An 18,418-nucleotide genomic window follows, 5' to 3' on the forward strand; every position below is an offset into this window, starting at 1 on the left:
AATGAACCGAGATCATTCTGTTGTTTTTGAGACTGCACCCAAGTACTGTGTTTAGGACTCTTTTGTTGACTCTGAGGCCTACTCCATTTCTTCTAAGGGATTCTTGCCCATAGTAGTAGATACAATGGTCCCCTGAATTAAATTCGTCCCATTTTCATCCATTTTAGTTCACTGATTTTAAGATGTTGATGTTCCCTCTTGCCATCTCCTGCGTGACCACATCCCATTTACCTTGTTTAATGAACCTAATGTTCCAGGTTCCTATGCAGTATTGTTTTTACAGCATTGGACTGTATTTTCACCACCATCATTTTCACATCCACAACTGACATTCTTTCTGCTTTGGCCCAGTCGTTTCATTCTTTCTGGAACTATTAGTAATTGCCCTACGCTCTTTCCAAGAAGCATACTGTACACCTTCTGACCTGGGGGCCTCATCTTCCGGTGTCATATCTTTTTGCTTTTTGATCCACTCCAGTAGTCTCCGGATTGGAGTGGCAAGACTACTGGAGTGGATTGCCATTTCCTCCTCCAGTGAAGCATGTTTTGTCGGAACTCTTCACTGTGACCCATCCATCTTGGGTGTCCCTGCACAGCATGGGTAATAGTTTCATTGAGTTACGGCAGCCCCTTTGCCATGACAAGGCTGTGATCCATACAGGAGTGGCTTTGTAAACTAGCTATAAAATTATATCAGCTTTATGAAGTTATATTAGCTTCATAACATGAATGAATAACTTCATCTTTTTCTGCATTCTGAAACATTTAATCTAGAACTGAAATTATCAGCATCTTGAAAGTCTAAAAGAGGGACTTCCCTGGTGGTGCAGTGGTTGAGAATCTGCCTTCTGGTGCAGGGGACATGGGTTCAGTCCCTGATCACGGAACCAGGACCGCACATGCTGTGGGGCAGCTGTGATACCATCACAGAGCCCATGCTCTCTGGAGCAAGTGCACCACGGTGTGCCACACCAAGGCCCAGTGCAGGCAAAAGTAAAATAAATACTTTTTAAAAAAGAAGTCTAAAAGAGTTTGCTGATAAAAAATAAAACCAGTTTGTCCTGGAATCTATTGTATAGTTTAATATACATATGTTTTAAAGTGTAAATAAGTAATTTATTCAAATCATCTATATCCAGATTGTTTCTCTGACTGACAGTGGTGTATCAACATATTTGACTATACAATTGACTCTTGAATAACACAAGTTTGAACTGCTCAGGTCTGCTCATATGCAGATTTTTCTCAATAGTAAATACTACAGTACTACAGAATGCACACTTGGCTGAACTGAAGGATATGGAGGAATTGGGCCCAACTATAGATCACAGGCAGGGTTTCCAGCCGCACAGGGTCGGCGCGCCTGACCTCCCGTGTTGTCCAAGGGTAGACTGTGATTGAGTTTGTCAGTTTCTCCTTGACTTTTTCAGTTCTTGTTTTATGGAATGTTTCTGTGCTGATGAAGTAGCATGATGACAGTGTTAAATGTGTGCAATTAGCTTAAAATGAAGTACACTCTGGCATATTTAATAAAATTATATAAAATGAAAATTGCCATATACTGAGTTCTTTTTAATTTAGTTCATTTAAAAATGGAGGAGTAACAATAACTCTGTTTACATGTACTTCTTCACGGTTAGGAATTTAGCAGTCTCAAAGAAGCATACGTGTATGTTAGGATTCCTTTTCCTTCTTAGAGAATTGAAATGTTTGGACCTTATCTCAGTCAGCTAAGCCATCTGTTAAGATCAGACATCCTTTGCTTTGTATTATTTCCCATTTGCTTTGATTGCATTTCCCTTTATTCAAATGTAAAACAAGATTTTTCTTTATAGTCACATATCAAAACAATTTACATATTATATAAATTTGTATAATATTCCAGTTTCTATTCGACATATAAAAAAAACTAGGATTAATATAGTAGATTGAATTCCTAATTTTTACTTCTTTTAAGATGAGCTCTGTTAACAAATTCACCACTTTGATCAAGATGTCTCAAGTAATCATTCCTAATCTCTGTTACTTCAACTGAAAAATAAGGACAATGATTTGGCTCCATACAATAGGCATATATAAAGAATTTAGTTTTAATATATTTGTCATGAGGACTTTTTGTAATCTACTTATGTAAGTATACAGAAAGACAAAGTATAATATAAAAAGTGAAGATTTTATAAAGAGTGTGAAAACACAATGAAATTTTTGCCATTCAGTTTACTTTGTTAATATGTGGTTGGCCAAAAAGTTTGTTTGGGTTTTTCTGGAAGATGTTACAAAATTTTTGGCCAACCCAATATACTGATTAAATGTACTGTTATGCATATCTAGTCTTACCTGAACCATTTTTGAGATAGCCATTTGCATCTACAGTTGTATACATGATGTAAGGTCCAGGTTGATTTACTCCAAAGGGCTACAATAAAAAAGAAATAGTTAAGCCTTGGAAAGTAAGTGCATCATCGGAAGTTTCAGGCAAATCTATTACAAAAAGTAAATACTTCTATATAAAATTCTTACATATTAGATAGCAGTTAGAGAACATGTTCATAAATAGATAACCAGTGTTATGGTTATTAAAAACCTTGTATTAGTAGAAAATGCTTAACTTTAAATGATTTGATAATTTTATTTATATAGTTCATTGATTTTATTGGATAGTTCTAAAATCTAATAATGTCTCTTCCTTATTACATAAAGATGAATATTTTAGGAAGAATTTTCTTTACTACTTTTGGTCCCACCTTAAGTAGTTTTATTATGACATTTCTGTTGACTATAGCATTGCTTTTCCCTTCAGGAATGAACTGGAATAGTTTATATTTTCCCAGTAAATATAAATAAAATCCATCCACTGTAATCCTAATAGAATAAAAAATACTGATGAGTTGTTCTAAAACATTTTATATCCTGCATTAGACTTAGAGAATACATTCTTTTCCAGTTAAGGAAGATGTGAGTTTTATCATATATATAAATGTTAAAATATATTTGGTTATGCCTCTTTTAAATTTCTATGTAAATGGAACCATACTTTATGTATCCTTCTGTGACTGTTTAAAAAATACATTAATGTGAGACTCATCCATGATTAAGCATGTACTATAGTTCAAGGTTGTATTCTACTGCATGATTATAGCATAAATATTTTTCATTCTTTTGCTGATCAACACTTGTTTCCATTTCCTTTGGCCATGAGAAACATAGCATTCTTATGTATGTCACCTGATGCACAGGTGGGGAGTACTCCACTGGATGATTATAGCACAAATATTTTTCATTCTTTTGTTGATCAACACTCATTTCCATTTTTTTTGCCATGATAAACATGGCATTCTTATATATGTCACCCAATGCATAAATACAAACATTTATCACTTCTACTAGCTGTAAATTACTTCACATGCTTAGTAACAAACATCACTAATGTGATATATACTTAACGCAAAATATTTCATCTCTTATGGGTTTGTTTCTTTGGAATGGTGAATGCCCTTTAATATTTTATTTTATTTTATTTTTTTTCAAATATACATCAAGTTTAATATATGAAAAGCCATTCACTTTTATTGATTAACATATAGTAAGTTCACACATAATCTAAATAAAACTTTCCAAAGTTTGCTGTATAATCTTAGATCAAAATACAGATTACAAGCATTTGGAAACATTCTTGTTCTTGTGATACAGTGGTCAGAGAAATGTGATATTTATGGTACCCTTTAATATTTTAAACCTGTCTCATTGCAGTGAGGCTTAGAGATAATACTCGTGAGACTATATTCATCACAGTGTTGTAACCTCAGATTCATTTTATTACCCATGGTCTAGTTTCTGTACTGGAAGACTGGTATCTTAGGCTATAAGTACTGTATTTTGTGAACCTTCCCAATTAAATTCCTGAATATTTTTTTCTAATTCACATTTGGAAATTTCATACTCCTATCTATAATATCTTATTTTACAGATTTTATAAGTTTTTTCTTTTTTCCTACAGTCAATTTAAAAAAATCATATAAACAAGTCTCTGTTATGAGGCCTAGAGCTGAAATTAACTTCCCACCATGCACCAGTCACTCTGACATTGAAAAACAAGAATCCAGAAATCCAGACATGATTCCTCCATATAACAGTTCTCAAAGTGTGGCACAAGGACCCCTGGAGTCCAAAAACCCCATTGGTAACAAGTGTGGGTAATCAGCAGCAACACTAAGGAACAAAATAGCAAAATGGCAGACATAAACCTACCTTACTAGTAATTATAGTAAATGTAAATAGATTAAACACTGCTATCAAAAGGCAGAGATGAGCAGGATAGAACAACATCTTCCAAGTATATGCTGTCTATAAAAGACACACTTTAAAAACAAATGTTTTTACAACAAATAGGTTGAAAGTAAAAGCATGGAAAAGATGTACCATGGAAACAGTAACCAAATAAGAGCTGGAGTAGCCATATTAATATCAGACAAAACAGACTTTAACATAAAAATGTTATTGGAGACATAAAATGGGAGTTTATAATGACTAAAGAGTCAATGCATCAAGAAGACAAAATTATAAACATAAATGTGCCTAATTGAGTTCTCAAATATATGAGGTATTGATGGTTGAAATAGATAACAATAGGGGATACTCTTATAATTACTAATAATTCACTAGTGTCATTAATGGATAGACCAATGAAGCAAAGACTTGGCCAACACTAGAATAGATTTTGTAGATTAGAACACTCCTCAACTTTAGCAGAACACATACTCTTCTCAAACATACAAGGAACATTCTCTAAGGGGAAACATACACTAGACCATAAAACAAGTTCCAATCAATGTAAAAGTACTGAAATTTTTACAGTTTGTTCTCTCACCACAACAGAATTGAACTTGAAATCAGTAACAGAGCCCACACACAACAATGAGGAGCTTTTGTACTGCAATGAAGACTCAGTGTGGCCAAACAAAACAAAACAAAAACAACCACAGAAAGAAACATGAGAAATTAATAAATGAGTGGAAATTAAACAACAGACTTCTAAATAACCAGTAAGTTATGTGACAGAGTTGGAAAAATTCACTGATATAGCTTCAAATTCCACATTACAACTAACTTAAGTAACTGCCACTGTTGAATTTCAGGAAATTATTATTTAATAAAACAGAGGTTAACATGTAATGGTTTTATTGTTTTAAAATGATTTAATAGAAATATTTAAAATTGTTCCAGTTTTAATTTCAAATAGAAAACTGATAAACAAAACTCACATAAGAACAACTATTTGGAGTCTTCAGATTAAGAAGTTTTGAGAACTGCTGCTCTGTACTATGTACATATGAGTAATTCAATCTTTACTCTGCATTACCATTGGATATGATATGACTGATACCTGAGCCTATGTGTTTGGTTTCTTACCCTTTGGGAGGCATGCATGCTCAGCTGCTCAGTTGTGTCTGACTCTTTGCCATCCCATGGACTGCAGCCCACCAGGCTCCTCTGTCCATGGGATTTTCCTGGCATGAATACTGGAGTTGGTTGCCATTTCCTCCTCCAGGGGATCTTCCTGACCCAGGGACTGAACCTGCATCTCCTGCACTGGCAGGAGGATTCTTTACCACTGAGTCACTGGGAAAGCCCTCTTACCCCTTATATCATAGCATTTAACATGTTTTAGGAATCACAGCTTATTGGGAGCAGAAGCCCAGAAGCAGAAGAGTGAAATTAGAGCCAGTACTGGGAGGAACACTTAAACTGTGATTGAAACATTGCTGGAGAATCAGTGTGAACTAGTTTGAGAGTTCCTATTTAACCTGTAGAGGAGGGCAAGCTGAGAAGCACTTGTGCAAGTCACAGCTTAGGGACACAGGTTCACTAAAGTCTGAGATTTAATCAGAGGATTATAGGATGCTTTTCCTACCATAGTTTTATACTTCACCACCACATCAATTGGGTTGCTAATAATGAGATTACAGTTAAAAGATCTGAAGACCTCTGATCCCTTTAAGAGAAGTCTGTAGGGTGACACAAAGACAATAGAGACAAAAACAAAGATGCTAGAGGGAACTTCTGTCTCTTGACAGCATAGCTACTGCAAACAGTAACACAGTCTTAGCTCCTAGCAGATAAACATAAATCCTCATCATGAAGGCTGATCTACCACAGTTCCTTTCACCCAATACCTCATGTCTGGCTCTCAACAAAAATTTCAAAGCATGCTAAAAGGCAGAGAACAAAGTGTGAGTAGACAAAGCAAGCATCAGAACCAGACTCAGATATGGCAGGAATGCTGGATTTATCAGACCAGAAATTAAAATAACTGATTAATATGATAACACCTCTAATGGAAAAAAGTAGACAATATGCAATAAAAGATTGTTAATATAGGCAGAGAGATGGAAATGCCAAGAAAGAATCTAAAGGAAATGGTAGAAATAAAAAATACTGCAGTCTTATGGACTCTGTGGGAGAGGGAGAGGGTGGGAAGATTTGGGAGAACGGCATTGAAACATGTATAATATGTAAGAAACGAGTTGCCAGTCCAGGTTCGATGCAGGATACTGGATGCTTGGGGCTAGTGCACTGGGACGACCCAGAGGGATGGTATGGGGAGGGAGGAGGGAGGAGGGTTCAGGATGGGGAACACATGTATACCTGTGGCGGATTCATTTTGATATTTGGCAAAACTAATACAATTATGTAAAGTTTAAAAATAAAATAAAATTAAAAAAATAGATCCAAACCACGTTAAAAAATAAATAAATAAAAAATAAAGACTTTAAAGTTTGGAAGAAACAAACAAACAAACAAAAAAATACTGCAATAGAAATGAAAAATGCGTTTGATGAGCTCATCAGTAGACTGGATACAGATGAGGAAAGGATCAGCAAGCCTGAAGATATATCAATAGAAACTTCCAAAACTGAATTGCAAAGAGAAAAACCAATGAAAATTTGGAACAGACTATCTAAGAACTGTGGGACAGTTATCAAAAGTATAACATATGTATTGTGGGACTACCAAAAGGAAACGGGAAAAAAGAACAAGAAATATTTGAGGAAATAATATAAGAATTTTCCAAAATTAGTGACAGAAACCAAACCACAGATCCAGGAAGTTTTTAGAAAATACCAAACAGGAAAAATACCTAAAAACCTATATCTATACATTATCACACTCAAATCAGTAGAAAATCAAAGACAAAGAGAAAATCCTGAAAGTACCCTAAGAAAAGGTGTCCAGAAATCCATGTAACACTATGATACAATTAGAAATACTCATTTGAGGTTCACGACAATGAGTCAGTGGTGGGGACAACATTCAGGGCTGTATATTTTTCTTTAGAAATGCCTAATAGCCTAGAGCTGGGAGTGAACAAAACAGACAGTTGGATTAACCCAGGGGTGTAACTTTGCCAGGCAGGTAGAGTAAAAGCATAGTGCTTTATGGGAGTTAAACATGGTGGCACTGAGATTTCAAAAGTAAAACATTTCTGGTAGATAAGGTTTATCATTATAGTGGTAAAGAATCCACCTGCAAGTCAGGAGAAGCAGGTAGCCACGGGTTTGATCTTGGGTTGGGAAGATCCCCTAGAGGAGGAGATGGCAACCCACTCCAGTATTCTTGCTGGGAAAATCCCATGGACAGAGGAGCCAGGTGGGCCACAGCGCACAGAGTTGCAAAGAGTTGGACATCAGTCGATTGCGCGACTGAACACAAAGCAAACAAAGCACAAGGTTAGACATGGGAGTGAGTAGCTAAAGTTGAATGAAAATGAAGGAATCTGGAAATAAAGAAATTTGGGTGAGACTAATTGCTGACTTAAATATTCTTTCCTCTCTCCATGTATCAGACAGGTTGCCTGTAGCAGCTGGGAATATATAGGCAGCAGAACAGTATTTATTCAATTCATGATTTAACTCAAGTGGTAAGAATACCATATGGTATGCACCTTTTCCTCTTAGTCTCATACTGGGTCATATCTATCATAACATTTTCTACTATGATCAAGTGGATCTGATATCAAAGCAATATCAAGAAGGCCCCCTTTATCATGAAATAAATAATTTCACAAGTGGGCATACGTTTGATATATGGAAAACTGGGGTAGAATAGTGTATATTTGTTTCTTTTAGTTTGCCACAAAATTGTGATCACTGATAAGTGGGGAAGGAAAATGATAGATGTGAAGGGCAGTTCAACAGGATCTGAACTTCAAATAAAGTAATCAATGAGTGAGTGGGAGGCAGGTGTATCACCTGCAGAAAAGCCCAAAGGTGCTGGACTGCTAAGATGACCACTGTAAGAGCCGCTTTGCATGCTGCACTTTACTTACGTGACTTTCTCAATGACTCTGTTCTCCTAAATTTAAGATATGGAGAATGGGAGCACTAGTGATCTCAGAAATATAACCTGCCTTAAGCGAACGGCCTTTTCTACCAATTTTTCTGCTAAAACTTTGCTTGACTAGGGTAATGAAAGAGCCACATGATGGGACTATCAGAGAAAAGAGGAACAAAGGGTCTGAATGTTTCACAAACTGGGTAGACAATTCTTGAACAGCCAAGTTAATCTTTGGCCTCCAGTTAGTCAGACTTGAACTTAATTAAAAAAAAAGACATTATTTTTATTAGCAGTTTCAGATTCACAGCAAAATTAAGTGCAAAGTACCAAGAATTCCCATGTACCCTCTGCATCTCTCCTCCTCAGACCTCCCCTTTGATATGTCCACATTTTTGATATGAAAGCAGATATGTCTGACCAGGTACTCATGTGGTACTCATAGTGGCTGTGGTGACAGACGTCCCCTTTAGGAGTGAGACAGTATTCCCTGAGCTGCTCCAAGTATTGGTTGAGGATAGCTCACAGCTGAGTTCTTAACCTAAAAATTGTTCTCAGCCAAAGGGAGCTGGCCTGTACAAATTATAACCCCTTCCTGGGGACTGCCTGCATGCAATGTCTGATTGATGCAGAATACAAAGGCATGGCCCTTTTGCTTCAATCTGGGCCATCTTTGCTTCACAACTCACAGACCAACTTCTTCTGACAGTCTTCATTTCTCCAGAGGTCTTGCTCTCAAGAAGAGTCTAGATTAAATCTTTGCATGCAAATCTCTGGGTCAGGGATTCCAAATGTGTTAAATATAGGACGTTTCCCAACCATACACAGGACGTTGATGATGAAGCAATGCTTTAAAGGTGTGTTAAAAATATGAGGCTATAATCAGAATACCTAGTTCTGTGTTTTAGTTACACTATTTAATGGCTCTATGACTTTGGACAGTTTATTTCTCTGAGCCTCAAGTTTTCTCATCTTTAAATTCAGGGTAATTCCTTATGTAACAAAGGTTACTACAAGGACTCAAACAAGAATATACCAACACACACACACATACACACACCTGTGAATGCACTCATGCTTTTAAATAAAATTTAGTATTCTCATTACAATTTAAGTGAATTGACAGTTTCTTACTATTTTCACATTTTGTTATTTCATGGAAACATTCCACTAGACAGCAAGTCAATATTAAGATTATACCAAAAATTCATTACTTATCTACTATATGCTTGACCCTGTGCTATGAATGAGGTATTCAAAGATGGCATGGTTCTTGACCTCAAGGGATTACAGTCTGGGGAAATGCATTAAATATGAACAGATAAAGTGTGACCAAGTATTACACATGTGAAACGGCAGCAGGATGCCCAGAAATGATGGGAGCTGTGGTCATTTTTCCAAGTGTATCAGAGAAGACTCATTAAGGAAATAAACCTTGAGGTGAGAAAGTTTTTAGGAAAGGAACTTTATTCCTAGTAAACTTTACTTGAGCAATGAAGGACATTTTAATCACTTTTAAAAGTAACATCAATTTGATTTAGCCTATAACAACTATTTTGTGTGTATCTATCATGCAGAGAACTTTAACAGAAATATTTACAACTAAGAATTAAGGTTACTTACTGTTATCTTACGAGGACAGTCATTAGAACAGAGACCACTAAGAACTGTGGAAAAATTTAAAAAAGCCTGTTATTACTGTTATAACGTAAGCTTATATTTAAAGTGAGCTCTAATTTCCCCCTAAAATCTATTAATATGCCCTGTTGATTCATGATCACAAGTAAAAATCAACCCAGTTTCTTTAGATCTGAGTAAGTTAAATTTCTGTGTTCACTTTATGCCAGTTATTTCAAAAGCCTTTATTAAGCAGTTAAGCTGATGCCATTTTTGAAATATATAGGTGATATAGTTAATCATGGATATATAAGATACCTGTTGGCCCTGTTTCCCAGCTGGCTAGCTACATTCCAAGGATGACTTAGAATCTGACAGAGAAGTACAAACCAATTAAAACTTATATTGAAAAAAACCAAATAGAACATTTAATATTTCATATCTCAAACCAGATTGTTACCATTTATCTATTCAAATTTTCTGGGTCAAAGAATTTAGGCACCCTTGATAACCTTTATGGAAAACGTAACTATATATGCCAGCAAATTTGGAAGACTCAGCAGTGGCCACAGGACTGGAAAAGGTCAGTTTTTATTCCAATCCCAAAGAAGGGCAATGCCAAAGAATGTTCAAACTACCACACAATTGTGCTAATTTCACATGCTAGCATGGTAATGCTCAAAATCCTTCAAGACAGGCTTCAACAGCATGTGAACTGAGAACTTACAGATGTACAAGACAAACTAGATTCAGAAAAGGCATAGGAACCAGAGATCAAATTGCCAACATCCACTGGATCATAGAAAGAGCACAGGAATTGCAGAACATCTGCTTCACTGACTACACTAAAGCCTTTGGCTGTGTGGATCACAACAAACTGTGGAAAATTCTTCAAGAGATGGGAATAGCAGACCACCTTACCTGCCTCCTGAGAAACCTGTACTCAGGTCAAGAAGCAATAGTTAGAAACAGACATGAAACAACGGACTGGTTCAAAATTGGGAAAGGAGCATGTCAAGGCTGTATATATTGTCAACTTGCTTATTTCCATGGGGACACAAAAGAGTTGGACACAGCTGAGTGACTGAACCACCACCACAAAGGATATCTGAATATTCTTTCTATAACTAATATAAGCTTTGAAACATGACTATATTACTAGCACCTCATGCAAACTAATTTCTTTATAAGAGGGCACACTTTATGTGCTAGTAAATATTCTATATGTTATAAATTAAAGGAAAATAACTGATAATACCGCTCAGTAATGAACTGTATGAATAATAATTGTGATTACTGGCTAGTTTAAATATATCCATAGGAAAATGGTTCTATATGTTTATTCATATTCCACAAATGTGAAATGATAATCATTCTAACAGAAGTCTTATACTTGGGAAGGGTATATAAAATGCAAAGGCATTAAACAATGAATGACATATTTCATCACAAAGGAAATCACCTGTTTATTTACTACAGAGCGTTTATATTAAATATGACCTGAGGAACCAGTGAAAAAAATATTTTATACCTCCAAATCAGTTTTTAATGTTTAAGTTCCTTACCCCAGCACAGTGCCTAGTTCTCACTCTCTTATTCTCACTCTATGACCTTAATTCTCCCTCTCCTTTTTAAAAATTAATTTATGTATTTTAATTGGAGGCTAATTACTTTACAATACTGTAGTGGTTTTTGCCATACATCGACATGAATCAGCCATGGGTTCAACTCTAGGCAGACATTAGTACTTATTTTTCACTTGTCCTAAAATGATTTCCCTAAGCCTTCATTAAAACATCTTGCTAAACAGTACACTATTTACTCACAAGTCTGTCTTTGTACCAGAATGAAAGTTCTGCATAATTTTTATCATGTTTTTAGGGCCTAGCCAAATGTATTTGCTCAATAAATGCTTGTTAGAAAAGGTAAAAGATGGATTATTCAATAAATGGTACTGGATAGTTGGCTACCTGGAGGAAAATAAAGTTAGACTTTGATTCATAACATGAAAATTACACTGGGCAAAGACAGTACTAATAAAGAACTCTTATGCTTCAGTTGGCTTTCCTGGTGGCTCAGAGGATAAAGCATCTGCCTGCAATGCAGGAGACCTGGGTTCAATCCCTGGGTTGGAAAGATCCCCTGGAGAAGGAAATGGCAATCCACTCCTGTATTCTTGCCTGGAGAATCCCATGGAGAGAGGAGCCTGGCGGGCTACAGTCCACAGGGTTACAAAGAGTCGGACATGACTGAGTGACTTCACACATGTGCTTCGGTAATAAGAAGCCAACCCAGTTAAAAAATGGGCGAAGGATCTGAATAGGAATTTCTCCAAAGATGATATAGAGATACAGAAAGCTCATGAAAAGAGGCTCAGCATCATTAGTGATCAGGGAAATGTATAGCAAAATCACAATGAAATGTACACAATTCACAATATCCATGAGGTGGAAACGACCCAAATGAATGTCCATTAGCAGATAAGTGAATCTGAGCACACTCTGGGAGGTAATGAAGGATAGGGAAGCCTGACATGCTGCAGTCCATGGGGTTGCAAAGAGTCAGACCTGACTGAGAGACTGAACAATAACAAGAGCGGCAGATGAATGAACAAACAAAGCTTGGTATACACTCAGAAGGAATATTATTCACTTTAAAAAGGGAAGAAATCCTGTCACATGTTATAACATGGATGAACTTTGAGGACATTATGCTAAGCAAGCCAGTCATCAAAAGACAAATACTGTATGATACCACTTACATGAGGTATCTAAGTGTCAAATTCAGAGAAAAAAAGTAGAATGGTGGTTGCCAGGGTTTAGGGGGAGGGAGAGGGGACAGCTGTTAAATGGGTGCAGAGTTTCAAATTTACAAGATGAAAAAGTCCTGGAATCTGGTTCACAACAATATAAATAGACAACACTATTGAACACTTAAAAATGGTTAAGACAGTAAATTTTACGTTGTTTTTTTTTTTAACTGCACACACTAAAAGGTTAAGATTGTAAACAAACAAACCCATAATGAGATACTGGCTTCCCTGGTGTCTCAGTGGTGAAGAATTCTCCTGCCACTGCAGAAGACCTGGGTCTGATCCCTGGGTAGATCCCCTGGAGAAGGAAATGGCAACCCATTCCATATTCTTGCTTGGGAAACCTCATGGACAGAGGAGCTTAGTGGGCTACAGTCTTATGGGGTCGCAAAGAGTTGGACAAGACTTAGCAACTAAACAACAAACAAATGAGATACCATTTCTCACCCATTTTGTTGTTGTTCAGTCTCCAAGTTGTGTCTGACTCTTTGCGACCCCATGGACTGCAGCACACCAGGCTTCATACCCATTAGAATGGGTATGATTATAAAGTCAGATTACAAATTTGGGTGAAGATGTGGAGAAACTGGATACTCATACATTTCTATGGGAATGCAAAATGGTTCAGCTGCTTTGGAAATGGCAATTCCTTAAAAAGGTGAACAAAGAATCCCATTTAACCCAGCCATTCCATTCTTAGGTATATATCAAGAGGAATTAAAATATATGTCCACACAAAAACTTGTACATGAATGTTCACAACAGTATTATTCACGATAGCCAAAAAGTAGAAATCATCCAAATGTCTATCAACTGATGGATAAACAAAATGTGGAATATTCATATTGATATTTGACAATTCATGTGGATATTTGACAATTAAAAGGAATAAAGTGCTGATGCATGCTACATCAAAGATGGATCTTAAAAACATTATGGCAAGTGAAAGAAGTCAGTCACAAAAGACCGCATATTATATGACCCCATTTATATGACATATCCAGGACAGATAAATCTATGAATACAGAAAGTAGTGGTTGCCGAGGGCTGGGGCTGGGGGATTGATGGTCGCAGCTAAAGGGTACAGGGTTTCAGGATCATATGGTAGCTCTATTTTTAGTTTTTGCTATACTGAGTGAAGTCAGAGAAAGAAACATAATATGATATTGCTTATATGCAGTATCAAAAAAGAACTGGTACAAATGAACTTATTTACAAAACAGAAACAGACTCACAGACTTAGAGAACGAACCAGGAGAGCAGGGTGGGGGGGGGGCGGGGCGGGGCAGAGAGGGAAAGGGATAGAAAGTTTGGAATTGAGATGTACATACTGCTATACTAGGACCTACTGTCTAAGACCAGGAACTCTGCTCAATATTGTATAACAACCTAAATGGGAAAATGATTTGAAAAAGAATAGATACATGTGTAACTAAATCAGTCTGCAGTACACATGAAACTATCACAACACTGTTAATCAACTATACTCTAGTATAAAATTAAAAATTTTTAAAGGGGTATAGGCTTCTTCTGTGGTGATGAAAATGTTTGTGGTGATATTGGCACAATTCTGTTAATATGCAAAAAGCCACTGAATTGTATACGTGAAATGGGCAAACGGTATGGTATGTAAATTACATCTCAATAAAGCTGTTACAAAATAAAAGATACCATAAAATTAAAAAAATGACAAGGGGCTATGAACTTTAAAAAAAAATACAAAGAGATACTTGCTAACATACAAAGAGCTTCTAGATATGGATGACGAGATGATAATCTAATAAAAACAAAGGATATAGAGAAGCAATATCCAGAAGAGAAAGTACAAATAATAAAAAAAACCAGGATGAAAGATACTCAGCCTCACTAGTCAGGAAAAAAAAATCAATTTTATACCCTAACAGAAAGGAAAAAATGAAAGACCAATAAAAATGTCTGTAGGGAAAACAAAAGCAAAGATAAATGATAAACTATGAAGAATATTTACAAAATATATCACAAAAGATTAATATATACTATGGTATAAATCATTAAGGAAATGAAAAAGGACAGACCCATTTATAGAAATAAAAGTACAAATGGCTCTTGAACATATGAAAAGATGCAGAACTTTACTCAGTGTAAGAAGAATGTGAAATAAGACAACACTTTTCACTTTATAGTTGGCAAAACTCAAAAAGTTTAATAATCTTTTGGGTTGGTAAAGGTGTTAGGAAATATGAATTCTCCTATATAGAAGTAGCAGTGTCAACATCAAATTTTCATGAAGGGACATCTGTTAAAATAAAAAATACTTACAAATTCAAAACCAGGCAGAATTAATCTGAAGTGTTAGAAATTAAATTACTGGTTACCTTCAGGTGAACTGGGCTTAGCAGAAAGGGTGGGCATGAGGAAGCTTCTGGTTGCTGGTATCATGCTTTTCTTGATCTGGGTGTATTTACATGTGTATATTTACTTTGTCGAAACGTGTAGACCTCCGTACTTATGTACACTTTTCTACATGTAGAGTTCAACAGAGTTTATTTTAAAAGTGTACATATATTATTTTTTAGTAGTTCCATTTTTAGGAATTTATTCTACAGGTATTAATTATAATAACAAGAGAATGAAAATAAACTGGTATCAATAAGAACTGATTAAATTATGTTGTATTCATAGTGTTGTTGTTCAGTTGCTAAGTCATGTCCGACTCTTTGCAACCCCATGGACGGTAGCACGCCAGGCTTCTCTGTCCTTCACCATCAAATTCACGTCCACTGAGTTGGTGATGCTATCTAACTGTCTCATCCTTTGCGGCCCTCTTCTCCATTTTTTGAGAACCCATGAACATGAACAGTATCCATACTACATGATACTGTTTGATAGTTAAAACAATGAGGTAGCTCTAGACTATATTGTTAAGGCATAATCTCTAAGATACATTGTTAAATGGAGAAAGCAAAGTCTAGAACTACCACTTATGTAAAATAAAAGCATATAAACACATGTGCTTGTTTAAGTGCATAAAATATCTTGGACAGACAGAAAGAAGAGGTTGCTTTGGGCGGGAAGAATTGGACCACTGGGAAACACTGGTGCAAAAGGGACTTACTTTTCACTATTATAGACTCCTGTATTTTTTTTACCATTTGCATGGTGAAAAATTTTAAAAAACCAAATTTCTTAGTGAAATAAAAATTCAGTGCGCTCAGATGATATGTGGTAAACTGGACAGTGTTATGCTGGTCGGATATAAATGTCTGTGATTTTTGGGAAAGGTAACTTAGTATTGTCTATTAACACTAAAAACACAGCCTCTCAACTCATCAAATTCATGTATATGAAATATTAGAAACTACCTATGTGTCCACTAAGAGTGAAAATGCTAAATAAATTATGGAACATCTATAGTTTTATGGAATGACATGGAGCTATTAAAGCATGAGAGACCTCTAAGTGTTGACATGAAAGAGGGTTTATACTCTCTTGCTAAAATTAAAAAAAAAAAAAAGACAAAGGCAAATATGTTCAGTAAGATTACATTTACAAATGTATATGTTGGCTGAATTTCAGAGATATAATATTAAATAAAAGAAGTCAGACACAAAGAGTATATACTATATGATTACATTTATGTGACAGCTAGAAAAGGAAAAACTGTGGTGACAGAGATCAGAACAGTGGTTATACTTTTGCAGGGAATATAAGGAAGGGGCCCTTCTTGGGTACTGGAAATATTTTATTTTGATTGGAGTGTGGCTATAAGGGAAGGTACCTGTGTAAAATCTTATCAAGCTATACACCTGAACACCTATTGCTACAACTGTATTTCCACTGTCTTGTCAGCTCACACCTAGATGTCTGTACTCCTAGGTGGTTACTCTTGTCAAAGCCCTCAGGTCAGAACATCAATTTTTTTAATGAACATCTATTTTTTCCTTCTGAACATTGCTGTAAAATTCATCTTCTTTATCAGCACACTTGATCACAGACTTTTTTGATGAAGAATTTAAATAGTAAGTGTGACATAATTTTATGTGCCAACTAGGTGTGTCTGTGAGGGTGTTTTCAGATAAGATTAACATTTAATCAGTAAACTGGGTAAAGCGAATTGTTTTCCATAATGTGCGGGCCTCATCCACCCAGGTGAACAGAACAAAAGACTGACGTCTCCTGAGGAAGAAGCCTCCTGCCTGATGGGTCTTCAAACTAGAACACCACCTTTTCCTGCCCAATGAACTGGACACCATTCTTCCTGGTTCTACAGCTGCCTGCTGGCCTTGTGACTCAAAATGGGCATTGGCTCTGCAGATTTTGGACGTGTCAGCTTCCATAACTTTATGAATTAATTTCCTACAATAAATCTTTCTCTTTTTCTGTATTCTATTGATGTTGTTTTTCTGGAGAATCTTGATTAATTCAGTAAGTCTCTGTAGTTATTGGGTCACTGACAAAATCTTTTCTTTGCCATAGGTGCCCATTTATCAATGATACTATCAATATTCTCTCTTATTAATCTTCAACACAGTACATGGAGGTGAGTTAGTTTCTACTTCTTTCTATCTGCTCATTCTTTATTACTATGATCATGGCTTCTCCTTCCTAGAATGTTATACCACTACTCATTTTGGTTTTTCCAAACCTTAACCATCTGTCAAGGATCTAGGTTCTCAACTATCATCTTCACAGAAGACTTCTTTGATCTTAATAATCTTATATACATATAGTTCCATTTAACATTTGAGTATAAAGTTCTTTTCACTGTTCTTTAGATATTTTTACATGCGTACATCTTCCTCTTCCAAGTTGACAGCAACAGATGCTTGCTACATAAGATAGATCCTCACTGAGAAAAACTAAGTAGCAGTCAAAGTGAAGACAATAATGTGCAAATGTGGGAGAAGATACTGGATATAGTGACTGTAAGTGCTAATAAACAGATCTACAGTATTTCCAAAACTCCCTTCATACATTCATTTTTATAGCAACTTTGCTGAGATATATATAATTCACACACCAGAGCAATCACCCGTTCAAAGGGTCCTATTCAGTGGATTTTAGTAAATTCCTAGAATTGTGCAGTCATCAACACAATCAGTTTTCATCACAATAAAGAAACCCTGTACCTTTCAGCCGTCATGCCCCATTCCCGCCCCTGGCCCAAAGCTACCACTAATCTACCATTCACTTACTATATATATTTGTGAATACTTTTCTATAATAACATATGTTATTCGAGAAAAAATTTAAAAATATAGAGAAGGAAAAAGGAGAAAATAAAAATCACTTTAACCGAACTATCCAGATACTGTTACCAACTTACTATAATCCACTGTCATGGACTGAATGTGTGTACCACCCCGCCCCCAAAGTTCATATGCTGAAGTTTCATATATGCTCTACCTTAATCCTCATAGCAAGGCTGTGAAGTAAGTCTAATTACCCTCCTCCTCCCACCCATTTTTCTTCAAGAGCAGAAACTGAAGCTTGGGCCAGTACATTACTCAAGGTCAGAAAGGGAATGACACTCTTTAGAAAGACCATGCGGTCACTAGACACTAACTCATTTAAAAAACACATTTTCCTATATTTATATAAGATGGGAAATCAATGAACCACTGAATTATTTTATTTTCTGTACAAGATAAAATGTCTGTGTTTTGTTTAGCACAGTTG

At 35.9% G+C, this 18,418-nt stretch overlaps 1 protein-coding gene and 1 long non-coding RNA gene across 2 annotated transcripts in view; one reads left to right on the forward strand and one right to left on the reverse strand.

Moving 5' to 3' along the window:
- The window catches only part of LOC133229529 (uncharacterized), an 81,527-nt gene extending 64,404 nt beyond the window's left edge, over window positions 1–17,123 (forward strand). The window contains exon 3 of the long non-coding RNA XR_009730565.1: window positions 16,889–17,123. This is a non-coding gene — a long non-coding RNA (uncharacterized LOC133229529). The remainder of the gene's footprint in view (window positions 1–16,888) is intronic.
- The window catches only part of ITFG1 (integrin alpha FG-GAP repeat containing 1), a 296,021-nt gene that overhangs the window by 47,315 nt on the left and 230,288 nt on the right, over window positions 1–18,418 (reverse strand). The window contains exons 13-14 of the mRNA XM_061385926.1: window positions 9,955–9,998; window positions 2,338–2,416 (exon numbers count right to left, since the gene is read on the reverse strand). Coding sequence (XP_061241910.1) covers window positions 2,338–2,416; window positions 9,955–9,998 — 123 coding nt within the window. The remainder of the gene's footprint in view (window positions 1–2,337; window positions 2,417–9,954; window positions 9,999–18,418) is intronic.

The sequence above is a fragment of the Bos javanicus genome, chromosome 18 (genome assembly GCF_032452875.1).
Source record: "Bos javanicus breed banteng chromosome 18, ARS-OSU_banteng_1.0, whole genome shotgun sequence".
NCBI lineage: Eukaryota > Metazoa > Chordata > Mammalia > Artiodactyla > Bovidae > Bos > Bos javanicus.